Here is a 14,341-nt window from a genome sequence, read left to right as displayed (position 1 = left end):
GAGGATTCTGCAGCTTCTACTCCAGCAATCCCCATCCACATGCTCATCCCTTCCTTCTCCAGTTACACCTTGAAACGCATCAAAAGCAATGCTAAACAAACGATTGAAAGTTCATGAGCATTACGTCTAAATGCCTGAATCTTGGTGTGGGTTGTATTTTTGGTTTTTGCGTGGGGAGGGGGCTCCTGTTCAGACCGCGCCGTTAGAGCTGGAGGAACTTGGCAGCCCTGGTGTGCCGGAATTCCCCCTGCTCTCACTGTAACGCTGCAGTGATTTGTAGCCATCGGTACCGAGTGAAGCTCACAGCTGCGCAAGAGGAGAAGGATGCGGGGCTGGCAGCACGGGACAGCCTGCGCCTGGCAGGCGATGTCATCTGGAATTCCCCGGCTGGCGGCTCTTGTCCCCCGTGCCTGGAGCCGCCACCCTCAGCCAGCACAGCACACCCTGAAGCACCCCCTGTAACCCTCCTCCACAGCTAGAGACCTTCAGAGCTCAAACAGTGCTACCCCCTAAACGGGGCGGGGGGAATGGAACAGGCTCTCCATCCCCTCGGAGAGGATTGCAGTGGAATTTCACCAACCTCTATTGCACCTCTTTCTATGTCTGCTTCAGCATCAAGCAGCCTCTCTTCTAAGCATGAATTGCACTGTAGAATGGATTTTCCTGCTTCTTTCTTTTCCTGATGCCATGTTCCAAGGTCTTAGCTCACACAAGCCCAAAAGAGACTGACTCCCATCCTGGCAGAGGCAGGTTGTGCTGAACTGGGCTCACTGGTGTTTATTCTCCTTTCAATTTTAAGCCAAGTTTTCATATTTAGCATTTTATAATTTAGACTTCCAGCAAGTTCTTTAAACCCTTCAGATTGTCTTTGCACATAATGCCACTCCTATGTGTCAGTCCTAGAAAATAACTCCAAAAGAATACTGGCAGATGCATGGGTTAGAAAGGACAAATGTAAGGAATAACAAACACCAGCACAGGATTCTTTTGAGACAGAATCTAACTTCCACCTGTGTGGTTCAGGTTTTTTCCCCAATTCCCACATTTGTCAGATATTTCACAGATCTGGTCTCACCAAAAAACGTGGACAGCAGCATGGGTTGCAGGGAGGGGCAGCAGTGAGAAAAGTGGTCGAGTCTCACAAGGGTGTGCATTTAAAGAAGCTGCCTGCCAGAAGGGTGAACCCTGAGCTCAGAAGTAGCCAACAGCCAAGGAGATGTGGGAAACACGTGGAGGAACAGGGAGTGGCAGCAGCAAAGGGCTCTGTGACACTGCTGGCGTCCTGCAGCATCTGTCAAGGACAGGGAGCACTGTTAGCTTCTCCTGTCCTCTAGGAAAGGGTGCTCGTCCTGCACACACCCTGTTTCAGCTGTGAGCTGTATGGTATTTAGATGAAATAAAGCAGTTCTGTCTCACAGCAATGCTGAGTGTTCTGCTAGAGTCTACTCTAGCAGTGCATCCTGATCTCCCTTGGATCTGTCTTTTGGAAGCATTTGTGTGTGAGATGGATGAAAACGGGTAGGAAGAGATGGCTCAGCTTCCTGGTTGCCCTTTACTCAAATCTTGAGTGCACAGGCAACACTGACCTATATCAAAGAAAGTGAAACTGGCTGTACAGAGTAATCCTCCTAATTCACCATGCTGCAAAACACAGGGGGGATTTTTCTCCTTTCATCATCTCCTTTCAGTTAGAGTCATCTTGAGTATGACTGCCTGCAGTGAATGCAACATTTGCAGCTTTGTGGCAGCCCCTCTAAGCACATTATATCACTGCAGCCCTGTACCCCACACCAGTGCCCTGCTCCAGGGCTGGCTGCAGAGTTCCTTTGGAGGAAAAGATTCCCTGTGCATTCCCACTGGGGTTCTGAGAATGAGCCCTGCATGGCCTGCTCCCTGCAAACTGCTGGGAATGGCTTCTTGAAGCTGCACAATTTCAGTAGCTCCACAGCCCAGGAGCCCACTGCATCTCCTATCAACAGCTCATCTGATCAGCTACCTACATATCACCATTGTCAGCCTGACAGCAGTGACCACTTTTGCATAGCAGAGATTTCATCCTCAGGGCTTCAGGCAGCTCAGCACTCCACCAGCACTTGAGACATTCTCCCCTAAATGTAACCCCTATTTTTTGTCCTTCAAGGTTTCCTTCAGCATCTTGTGAACTTTCCCAGATGTCTCTTATCACACGCTCAACTTTGGACACCCCCTTTTTACCCATCCTCAGAAGCTCAGCCCTGACAGCCATTCAATTTCTCAGCCCTGGCCAAGGTGAAGCACTGCCACAGCAATTCCTTCACCTGCCCACTGCAATTGGTGCTTTCTACTCTGGGCTACAAACTCCTCATAAGCCACAGAAGACCACCCAGCCTGTGTGGAGAAGCCCAGAGTTAGAATGCAAATCTGGAGCTCAGGACACCCAAGCTCAACCCACCTGGGTGACCTGTCCAGTTTGTTCTTCCATTCCTAAGGTATGACAGTATCCCCAAATTGGTAAAGCACATAGACACCTGATAACAATCAGTGCATGTCCAGGGAAACATGGTCCCAAGACTTTCCAAATTCAGATAATAAAAGAAAATATAAATAATCAATTTTAAGAAAGTTTTGAACCCAAGACCAACTAAAAGCATTTGCATTATTTTGTAACTCACTTTTCCAGCCAATCCCTTTTCCAAACCTATTGTAGTGGTGGTGAGAAGCAGTGCCCATCTGGAGAAGGAAGAGTCAGAGCTGCTGGACAGAGATGAAAACTTTTACTGCAGTAAGTGAGAAAGTCTTCTCAAAAGCAGCACAAGTGGAAAATCCAGGCCCAGCCCTCAAAATTCTGAGGTATTTTTGGTCCAAGTCCAAAAATAAGTGTTGTAAGAAAAACTTTGCAGGCAAACTGTCCAGAAGCCACAAAACATTTGCAAGTCCCTTTAAAAAAATAATAAATCACTTTGGTCTAAGTAATAGATATAATTTGCTCTATTTCAAATACCCAGCTGAGAAACATTGATTTGAGTCTAACATTTGAAGTTCACACAGGAGTTTTCGTAGCCAGACAGCCCTGTAGCCTGACAGCAGGATGAACAGTGGTGAGTCCTCCCCTCGGGAGGAGGGGACAAGCACAGCTCTCTGCTGAGCATCTCCTGATGGGTCAGTGCTGCCTCCAGCCCTGCTGCCACATGCCAGCCTCTGCTGTCCAGCTGCAGCTACAACTGAAGACTACAGAGACTATTTTTTGTCTCTCTGGGCTCAAAAATCACTCCATGGCCCTCTCATCCACCATCAATAATCTGCAGCAGGTGTCTGGGGAAGTAGGAACTCAGACACCTCTGCTGTTGCATTCTGCTGCTCAGGATGGGGACACCCCTCATCTTTCCTGGAGGAGCAGTGTTAAATGCCCAGAGCAGCCTAAACCACTTAACCATATCCTTTCAGATGCTCAGATCTCTGCAGTGTCAGGGAATATTAAAAGAAATAAAACAACAGCACCAGAAAAAAAAGGGACAAGGTAATTTTCAAGAGGTGTCAGCCATGAGAAAAATACAGCTGTCAGAGGGGTTCATCACTACTCTTCTGTAGTGATTTTAGATATTTAATAAGGAAAATTGCAAAGTTCTGGAGAGGCAATGGCCAGAAATCTCATCTTCTTGAGGCTTGCTAAATCAAATTCCCCTCTTGAGATTTGATCATCAGTATTTTTCATGCTATCACAGCATTTACCCAACAAAAATATCTACCTCATATCATTGCTATTTTTTACAAGGAGCTTTCAGTATTTCCCACAGAAAATGGGACTGTCTTAATTATTGTCTGCTAAACTTCTGCAGTGTTGAGTGCAACCAGCATCTCTAAGTTTTCACTGGTCTACCTCCATCACAACAGTACAGAGAACACAACACAGAATGAAAAATTACTTTATTTATTTATTACAGACATAAAACAATTCAGCCAAGCAGATCAGAGCTTCAGAAAGGCAGTCATGGGGTCAGAAACTGGTTCTGGTTCTACAAGGCTCTAAAAGGGGCCAGACACAAGGGAGAAAAATATCCAAACCTAACAGGAAAGTTAGAGAAAAAGAGAAAGTTAAATAAAGAGATCTCTGTGAGTTCCTGGCTGCCCTGCTTGGTAACAAGTGTGGTGCAAAGAGCAAAAGCCTGTGGCCCCAATGGCTCGTGATGGGGTTGTAGCCCTGCAACATGCTCTGAGCTCTGTTCAGAGTCTGGCATGGTGCCTGCAGCCTCTTCCCTGCTTGCACCATATCACTGTCAGTAGTATTAAGGGCATTTGGTCCCCAGGACAGTAACACTCTCTGCCAAGAGTGGAGCTTCTTTCAAACTTGCTGAGATTTGAATTTTTTGACATGGAGGGGTCAGATGATGCCTCTGTCAGGGGTGTCCCAACAGCTCCTGGGTTTTTTTGCCCAGCCTTGGTGTGCTGCAGCTGCAGCCTCCAGGAAGGCTCTGGGCACCCCTGCACGCTGAGCAGCAGGTGCTGAGCTGCTCTTGTCCCAGTGCACGGGACAGGCATTTCCCAAATCTGGCACTGTGAGGAGGTGGCAGGGAGAGGACATCCCACACAGGCTACCTCAGCATGTCCCCTCCACCAAGAGGAAGCAAAGCAAGAGAAATCAGGCAGCCCACGCTGATTTTCAGCCCTGGGAAACTATGCATTGCAGGGCATTTAGTCATATTAATATAGTGAGAGAAGAGAGAGACAGGGAGCATGAAATATGTGATTCTTTTTTAGAACATGACAATTCTCAGGCTGCCTACTGCAAAAGGCTTGTGACATTTTGTGTTGAGCCAGGTAAGACACTTGGCTCCCTAAGGTACCTACTCTTACAGAAGCTGCTTCTGTCTTTAATTACACAAATTCCTTATGAACTGCTCAGGGGACTTAGAAAGTCCTTCTCACATGCTTTCTCTCAAAGGTTGAATTAAAAAAAACAAACAAATAAATCATCATGATAATACAGAAAGTCCCCTGAACTCTTTAGAAGCAGGAAACTGTAAACAGCAACATCCTGAGTTTCAGTAAATAATTAAAATGCAAAACAGAAACACCAGCAAAGCAGATGTTAGGTACAGATTCCAGTAATATGAATTTGGTTGAAGCTCCCCAAACTTCTTACCCTCCCAGCCAACCTGTGAAATTTTGGTTTTGGATACTAAACATTAACTCCCCTCCTCACCCTTGCCACCAGTGGTATTCCTACAGGAAAAGGAGCTCTTCTGCTAAATGCCATGTGGGCTGCCTTTTTTAGCATGTAGCAACTCTGTGGCAGGGCAGCTATTCCTAAGCCCAAGGGCAGAGAATCCTTCTCTCAAAAAGAAGAGCACTTGCAAAAACCTTGCTGTGTGTCACAAAATAGCTCCAAGACAGGGCAGATGAAGGACAAAGAATTAAGAGCAGATTATAGTCCTGGAGGACAGGAACAAATGAAGAGTTTGTCAGGAGCACTGCTGGTGTGTAAGGCAATGCTACCTGGAGCACTCACAGGATCTCTGCTTTTGTAACTGTGCCGGGTGCTAAGAAATTACAGGGTTGACTCCCTATAATTTTATCAATACATTGCCACACCTAATGTGATTTATGATTTTTGCTTGTGATAATCTTAAAGCTGTAGCTGCTGTAGTGCTGTGAATCCATATAGCATCACCCTTTTCATCAAAAACAGGAATGATGTTTCCAGCCTGTATCTTTTAAGATGCAGATTCACAAATATGAACAACCAAACTTGGAAAAAAAATAGAAATAAATTCTGTTGTTTTTCATGGTGAGTTTTAACCTTGTAATATTTGACCACCTAATGCCCATGTAAGCCCTCAGAGCCAGCTGAACTAGTTTCACACCTGTCACTGCCACCCCATATACCCCACTTACAGCAGTTCCAGCCATCCCAGTGTTGTTCCCCCCAGCTCCTGCTCCCCAGACACTGCTGGCAATACACACCTGAGCCACTGCTGTTTGCAGCATCCAGCTCAGCAGCACAATTCGACCTTCTTCCCATGCATTTGTTCAGCCTGCAGTGACTTTTGTGCCTGTCAACATTACTAAATCACACAGGCACTGAACCTCCCAGGACAAGGTTTTGTAAGCAGGCTTATTTTTATGTTGCAGAGAGCCTACTGAAGCCCTGATCACTTACTGCAGGGTTTCCCCCTTCTCACTTGGGGAGGTGGCTGTTCTCTTTATAGCTCCATGCACTAACTGAATTCCCCTTGCTTATGTGTACTGGTATTTATCACATCAGACCACCTGTGGCATTTGAACACCTGATTGGAAATGACTCAGCAGCAAAATCCTGTGGGGAGGTGATCTGCTACACGGGGGTGATTGTAAACAGGCACCAAAAACTCCCAAGTAAGGCCTAAGAACAGATACAGATGCTTTCATGAAGCTGTCTGAGCTATGCTATCTATTATCAGCAGGGCTAGTCAAACCTCAGAAATCTATTATAGCAAAATATTTTCATTCTGATTATTTCAGTGTTGATCGTGGGCTACAAAATTTTCAGTTATAAAGAAGTCAAAATTTCTATGGCAGTATAACTACTGGCTCCCATCACCACATCCACATTCCCAGGACACATAAGTGCAAAATTAGCTTAGAGCCAGGAACCAAAGTGAAAGCCAAGTTTCCTTGATTTCTTCCTCATCCAAAACCCTCCTTCCTCCCCCAGACCTTTCTGCTCCTATTGAAATTTTTTTATAAGGAAATCTTCAATACTGTTTTGGACATCTGTTGAGCAGCAGGGGGTTTTATTTTTCCCTGAATTTTTCCCTTTTGCTTTTATCAGGCCAGAAATTCTGGTGTTTGTTGAGAGGAGCTTTTGCAAAGTAGCTTGTAGCAGAAAGTACAATGTAAATCAGAATGGTATTATAACATGTACCATGAAATACTAAATGCCTCTGTACAGATGAACTATTAGGAACTTGCTTCTTTAATTTCTTCAGGATTTTTGGAATTTGAGCAAGGCACTATAAATCAGGTACCCTCTCCTCACAGTATAAAGGACCCCATGAAAGATTTCACATATTCTCCTTGCAGTCCTTTGGGATCTGAGAAAAATAAGGCTGGTTTGGTTCCACTTTAATCTTTTATGCAGCACTAAAAGGACCTCCAAAGAGACAAATATTTTCTTGAGAAGCCTGTACTGTTTTGAAGAGGGAAAAGTGCTGTCCTTGTCAGTGACTGTGGAGTAACGAGGTCCAACAGGGAAGGAATGGAGGAGGGCAGCAGAGATAAGCAGACTTCAGGGGCTCTGCTAGGAAGAGAGAACTGAAAAGGGTTCTATATGCAACTCTTGAGCACTTTTTTGCAAGGATTCTATCTTTTAAACCCATCTTCTGGTGAGACTGCAGTACAAGAACAGGACAGTGACCAAAGAACAGACCTCAAAGATGAGATAACTACCCTCCCCTGCTCCCCACCAGCTGCACACCTCCCTGATGAGCTGCAGCAGCCAGCTGAGGTCCCACACTGGCAGCATGTCCACTGCAGAGCTGCTCTGCAGAGCCCTCCTCCAAGGAGGCCACTGTGCAGGAGTTGTTTTGGCACATTGGCAGCAGTAATGCTGTCCTCCCATGTGCATCTGGCTCCAGCTGTGGTCCTTCCCTCATGGAATTTTACCAGGGGAAGCAGCATAGCCGTGAATGTGGCCAGCACCCCCCAGGAGTGCTCACAAAACCTCTCCTTCCTGCATGGAGCCAGTTCTGCTCCTTCAGGAGCCACCAGCTGCTCTGAGCACACCACAAGCTGCTGAGAACCATTTCTGAGCCCTCTCTGAGTCTCTGGAAAGTACCTGCAGCATCTCTGGCTGTTTGTGCAACTAGATCTGTACCATGTGTCCTTCTTTACTTGCCTTCAGGTCTTTCTGCCAACACAGCAAGTTTGGGCTCCCATAGCATAGGTGAAGGCAACTAAAATTTGTTCACTCTGTCATAGCAGGACTTCAGTTGTTCCTCAGCAAAGCATAGTATAAGGAAAGAGAAAAAATATGCAGCTGCACAAATGCAAGGATTCTGCAGAGCCTGAGATGTTCCTGCAGGACAGGACCCTATGACAACTTGAGCAAATCTCTGTCCCAATGTCACCCAGCTGACACCTGAGTGAAAGGAGAGCCCATTACTCCAGCACTGATTCACAGCCAGGAGGGGCACAGCCCTCTGCTGCTGCAGCCAGATGTTTTGTCTGGATGTGTCCCCTCCCAAGCCAAGGGAGAGCAGCCTGGGTCTCCCTGGAGCCTGCTGGCAGAGATGAGCACAGGGTACAGTGAGGTCTCACCTTTGTGCAGCACTGACCCTGGCCAGACTCCTATCTGATAACTGCAGCCCATTCTGCAGCCCCGTTTGGTAGGTGTGGGAACCAATGAGGGGAGGTGAAGTGACACATGCAGTGCTCCTGATGAAAGATCTCTTTGAACCTGGGAGCTCTGGCTGCCTGGAACTAGGCCCTGCTCACCAAAATCCATCCAGATGCAGCACCCAATAGATGATATTTCCATGGCCCAAACACTCCCCTCCTTTCCAATTAATTTCTAATACCTTCCTTAAGTAATCTCTTACAGTTTTCCTCATTGTTTTCTAAAAATAGATTTTTTTTTTCTACGTACCTGGCTGGGGGGTTTTGTTTGATTTTTTGGTTTAACAACCTCCTCAAAACCCAGGACCATGTCTGAGAAATCAGGTTTCCAGCACAGATGCTGCAGAGACCAGAGGATTTCAGGGTTGTTCCTCTGTTATTAGTGAGACTTGGGAGGCTGGACTGCATCACATTGTGTTGAGAATACAAAGTGAGAAATGAAAGGAGAAAGAGCAGCTTGTGTGAGAGCCCTTTCATTCAAAAGGGAGGAGTGAGCCAAGGTGAAAACCTTCAACACAGCAGTGATGTGAAATCCTGAGGCCACCAATTAGCCTGGGCATGGGGAGAGGGAGGAGCAGAGCAGGCAGGACTACAGTGCACCAGCAGGTGCATTCTCAACAGCCCCCAAAGAAGAGAGCTCCTGGGTAAAACACAGCCTAATGACCATTATTTCCAAGAACACAAGTAACTTATCTGTAAACATCACTCCCCCAACCAGGCATTAGCTGAAAAAAAAGCAGCTTTGGGGAGAGATACTAATTACATAGCTCTCAACAGCTGGACTTTGATCATAATTACAGTGCCTTCTTCATCCTACATTAGTGGCTTTCAGCTGCAGCTAGGTGGGCACTTCTTGGAAGGTGGAAATCCCGCCAGCTTCAGATAATCAGCTCTTTTTATGACTCAGAGCTGACCTGGGTTTTCTGCAGCACAGGATGAGCTCCCAGGGCACAATGCAAGCCAGTAACTCATGGGGGTCAGTGGCCTGGCACTTCAGTGCAGGTGCTTCTGTCATTGCAGCAGCACTTCCCAGGAGCCAGAGCACTGAGTGTGCATATTCCTGATTTTAGGCATTTCCCTTTTCAAGGGAACTAGAAGGAGGAAGACTTTGAGTTCTGCTGAATTTTAGCATCTCAGCTCTTTCTGTTTAAGAAGATGGGCAGATTCAGGATACACCTGTCCAAACAACCTCACTTCAGTCACAAGCTACATTTGCATCCTTCACTTCTGCAAAGGGATGTACATCCCCATCAGCACCCACTGTTCCTCTGCCCCTCTGTTAGCTGGGCTGCAGCTCCAGCACTGAACCCTGACACACAGCAATGACTGAAGGAGGAGGCTGCTGCCCTGTGAGTTCCCCACGATTTTTTGTGATGCTTTGCTTTGATACCCACATTTACAAAAAAAATAATAGCCTAAATGAGGGAGCTGGGCTGTTGAGACAGGGGCTGAAGTGGCCTACACAATCACACAGAGCTATTGTTCCTCATCTGTGGCATTGAATTACTGTGTTGTTTGGATATACTGCTTTACAATGGCCTGTGAAATGACAGGCATAAAGCATATGAGCATCATAAAGGCACATTAGCTAATGCTCCTCAGTGTGCTCTGTCTTCACCTCTTGACAGAGGAAATGTTTTAGCTGGCTCTCACATGCCCTGCCTGTTGGACACCCCCAAACTAAAGAGATAAGTAGATGAAGCAATAGCAGAGGGTAAACCAAAGCCACAAACCTTAGGGTTAACTGGGATTTATAGCTGCTTCCCCCTCCAAACTGAACTACAGGGAAATCTGTGTGACATGCATACCCTCCCACCAGTGTAACAGGGTTTCAAACACCTTTCACTATTGGTGTTTTGCCAGCATACCTCAGCTCAACGTTATCAGTTTGCTGGTTAGATAATTACTAGATGTAATTTTAAGGTTGCAAAGAAGTACATTGGTATTAGCTAAATAAAGTATTTTGACCACATCAAAGCAGAAGTGTTTCAAACTGTGTAAAGGAAATGCAATTTTGAAACTATTGAATTTTGTTAAAGCAGTCAGAGAAATGTCACATAACACATAATGAATATGCAAACAATGGAGCTTAAAGATTAGGACCATCATTGTCTCAGACTGAGAAAAGTATCTTTAGGACCAGCTTTGAGCTGATTTTGACCCGTGGCAGAGCACAGTCACTAATAATTGAACAAATGCCACTCTTGGCTCATGTAAAGAGACATGCATAACAGCTGAGACATGTTGTTACTCTAAGCTACATCTCAAACAGGTTTTATGACTGAGGGGTGTCACAAATTCTCTCTGTCCTGAGGCTTCCCAAACTGCAATGGTCACTTAAAAGCTCATCATGCTGCTAAGGCGTGTGGTGAGCAGCATTTCTGCTGTAAGGCCTGACTCGCTGGGTGAGGCAGATTTGTAGGGGTGAAAGGCTTATTTAAAAAGTTCTACCCAATACAGCCAATGGCTTCTTTTTCTCTTTAATTCATGCGCCAGCTGAATTTTTTTGCCTGAGCCACAGCACCAATTTTTGGACCTGCCATTTGACATGAGGTGGGCTGCAATCTGGCAGGAGCTCACAGGCTGGGAAGCTCAGTCCCACAGCTCAGGCACACTTCCCAGTGCATCTTCACGCTTTCCAGTGCCAGGGTTTTCTGCTTTTTTTTTCCTTTTTCCTCATTTTCAGTTTTGGAATTTGCCAGGCTGGGGCTTCCAGCCATGGAAACATTAATGTGCTAAGGACTGCACCTCTGCCAGCCCAAACCCACCTTGCTGCTCCTGTCCTGCCTTCTGCTGGCCTCAGGCACATCCCTGCTGGGTCAGCGGGGCTGGGAGGGTTTGCAGGAGATCAGAGCGTGGCTGCATGTGCCTGGCCAGCCCCGGGCTGTGTTGTGGAAGGTCTCTCTGGGGAATCCAACACCCCTGGCTTCGTTCCACCTTCCCGTGCGGCGGCAGCGCGGCCAAGGACCGTGCGCTATTCCCCAGCCTCTCCTTTCCCTCTGCTGGCCCCAAACACGGCCCCTCCTCGCTGCCAGTCCCCACTCTCCTCCCCAGGACCTTCACACAGCACCAAACACCCGGATTAAGAGAGGATAAAAGCCCCCACAAACCTCGTAACAAAGCACAACAGGGGATAAAAGGAGATGGCAAAGCTGGCTGCAGTGCTGGGCGATGGTGGCCAAGCCCTCTCCCCAGCACAGAGCTGTGCAGCAGGGCACCCTTCCCCAGCACCCTGCAGGGATGCAGAGTTAATACTTAACTCTTCCAGGAGTTAATGCCTCCGTGAGACACCAGCCAGGGCTTTTACAAAACACAGACAGAAGCCAGTCTGGTAAAGGAGCTCAACAAGTGACTGTGCCCAGAGGATTTCACCTCTCCGAACTTTACGACTGGAAAAATACCATCTACATGTCATTTGCATGCTTAAATATAGTATCTTCTATTGGGAGAAACAAACAAACCGACAATGTGATACTGTGACACCTCGTGTGGACATGCTCTTTTATCTGCTGGAAAGTTATAAAACTCAGCGTAACAACAAAGCTAAAATAAGAGTGGTTGTCAGGCTCTGACGCTGGCTGTTAGACAGAAGGAAAAAATATTCCTGGAAAATTGCTCTCTCTTAGAAGGCAGTTATTTTTTCTCTGAATCTTTTAAATGAATTATTTATCTTTTAAATTCCAAAATCTCAGGGCTTAATATTTCAGCTTATATTATTCCCAGGAGTTTTTTCACTTTAAAAAAAGCAAACAAACACACAACAGAAAGTTAAAGCCATTCCTGTACTACCCAAAGCACTGTGTAACCTTCTGCTCCAAAACACCAGGGAAAGATACTATCAGCTTTCGTGTTATTTATCATATTTTTTCCCCTCTAATGCCAGAGAGGAAAAGGGGATATCTTAAACGGATGCCTATAATTAAACAGTAACCTGTTAGAAAGCCAAAAATAATAATAAGCTCCACTGAGCATGAAGAGAGCGGCGCATTTTTTCCGCGTGCAGCCCAGCTGGCAGCGGCTGATAGCAGGGAAGTTAACAATTACACAGGAGATCAAACCTGCGATAGCAGAGCTGCCTCACGCTCACACTCACCGCTGGATGCAGGGATCAGGGTAGTATGGCAAGGTGGTGAAAGGTGCTGCTTCAAAATTCATCTCCTCCCAGCCCCTCCGTGGGGACAAAGCGAAATAAAATAAATAAATGGATATAAAGCCAGCAGGCTAAAAGCAATAAGGTCAAGTGGTACACGAGGTACAACTTTAGAGATTTATTTTACACTTGTGGATGGGTGGGACCTGCCGGGGACTTGGCCAATGGGATTCACAGAGTCACCCGAGCATCACCACCACTCCCTCCTCGCCAGCTGGGCATCTTCTGCACAGATATTTTCCCCTCCTCTCAACATCCTTAATAAACTTTGGTGTACGCTGGCCACACTTGTTGTTGGGAGCTCATCTGGGGCTTCTCTGAACTTCTGATCTCGCCGGTCATTGGTTGCCTTCCCGCCTGACTTCACAGTTTAATTTTGGCAGCTCTCGCAGTTTTACAAACTACCGTGGCCGCTGGTCATCCTCGTCTCCAGATGGCCGGAGTTTCCTCTGCTGGGTGCAGCCCGTGCTGAGTTTCATCATACTTTAAAAGCTTTCCTTGTCAGCTCTGGGGTTAGTACCTGCTTATAGTTGCCTGGGGAATTTTTCAGTCTCTCTCACACGACAGTTCAAACAGTCTGTTGTGGTCACAGTTTCAAAAGCTGAATGACAAAATATGGGGAAATTCCTCAATTAAAATTAACTGTGAACTTTTGCTCCTCTGCCTCCCCTTCCTGCCCTCCTCCCTGCAACAAAACCATCAGATATATGTAATGCTTCCCTTTATAGCTTTTTGCCATTTTTCCCAAAACAACTGAGATGATACAGAAATCTTGCATTGTTTGGTGTTCTGTAAATAACATATACATTTTCTGCATTAAAAAACCCCCAATATTTTCAATTATCTTGAGGAGAAAGTAGAAGTAAGAAAATAGAAATCACATCTTTTTCAAACACTAAAGCCTAGAGAAACAAGAGTGAAGTCCACCAAAACAAACTATCAAAAATGAAAAGCAGATCTGATTTTCCTGAAGTAATATGAAGGCAAGAAAGGATGGCTTTAATTCTCTCCCCACCATCTCTTGTTCTTTTTTTCTTGTCTTTTTTAAGTCACACAGAAAATCATTCAGGAAAGCAACCTGTTTTGTCCTCCTGTTTTTTCCCCCTCCATGATTTATCCAAATAGTACAGGCTGTAAACCTATCCTGGTTTTGTGGGTTTGGGGAATGAATGAAATATGAATCAGGAGCTAAATTAAAATGGATTCCAGCAGGAAAAAAATAGCACCCACATATCTGTGCACCAGAGGGATTGCATCTTCAACCAGACCTTTATGTCTGTGTGGACAAGGAGAAGTGACTGCCCTGTAGCTCACCTATAGTGCATATTTTGTGTCAATGTCAGCACTAATTCCAGCCACCCCTGAGCAAAAGTCAGGAACCCCCTGAGATGGCAGCAATTACCTCTTATTTTTCCCCTCTGTGTTTTCCTTATAGGAAATGTTGGTTCGAAGAATGTCACGTGGAAACATTTTCCTTGCTGCCTGTGCCAGGGTGGCAGGAGAGCTATTTCAGACTTGACATTCTCCACCCACACTCAGCCTGATAGTTCCTAACATCTGTGAATTGTGAATCCTGTAAACTCGCAGTGCTGATCCCCAGCCAAGTCCAAGCAGCTTTCACTAAGTGGCACTCACCAAGGAAGGGAGGCTGGAGTGAAGGGTGTGTTCATTAACCAGAGTTAAGGGCTCCCTGCTGCTGGACACTGCTTCCCCTGCCTGGCCCATGGAAGAACAGTAATATCAAATGTCTTTTCTCTCTTAGGCAGAACCCTGGAGTAAACATCAAACCTAGTAGCTTGTGTCATTGGGGAAGAGGTATGGGAATCTCCAAATCTGCTG

General features: G+C 46.1%; 1 protein-coding gene across 2 annotated transcripts in view; it reads right to left on the bottom strand.

Moving 5' to 3' along the window:
• Nucleotides 1-12,594, bottom strand: part of TP63 (tumor protein p63) — a 100,064-nt gene extending 87,470 nt beyond the window's left edge. The window contains exon 1 of one of the 2 annotated variants that reach the window (XM_056499146.1): nucleotides 12,446-12,594. In XM_056499146.1, coding sequence (XP_056355121.1) covers nucleotides 12,446-12,507 — 62 coding nt within the window. In that variant the 5' untranslated portion in view covers nucleotides 12,508-12,594. The remainder of the gene's footprint in view (nucleotides 1-12,445) is intronic. The other variant, XM_056499145.1, reaches the window with a different exon arrangement.
• Between the last annotated feature and the right edge of the window lie 1,747 nt (nucleotides 12,595-14,341).

The sequence above is a fragment of the Oenanthe melanoleuca genome, chromosome 9, assembly GCF_029582105.1.
Source record: "Oenanthe melanoleuca isolate GR-GAL-2019-014 chromosome 9, OMel1.0, whole genome shotgun sequence".
Lineage (NCBI taxonomy): Eukaryota > Metazoa > Chordata > Aves > Passeriformes > Muscicapidae > Oenanthe > Oenanthe melanoleuca.
The sequence above is the reverse complement of the archived record's forward strand: the minus strand, read 5'-3'. Positions and strand labels throughout refer to the sequence as shown.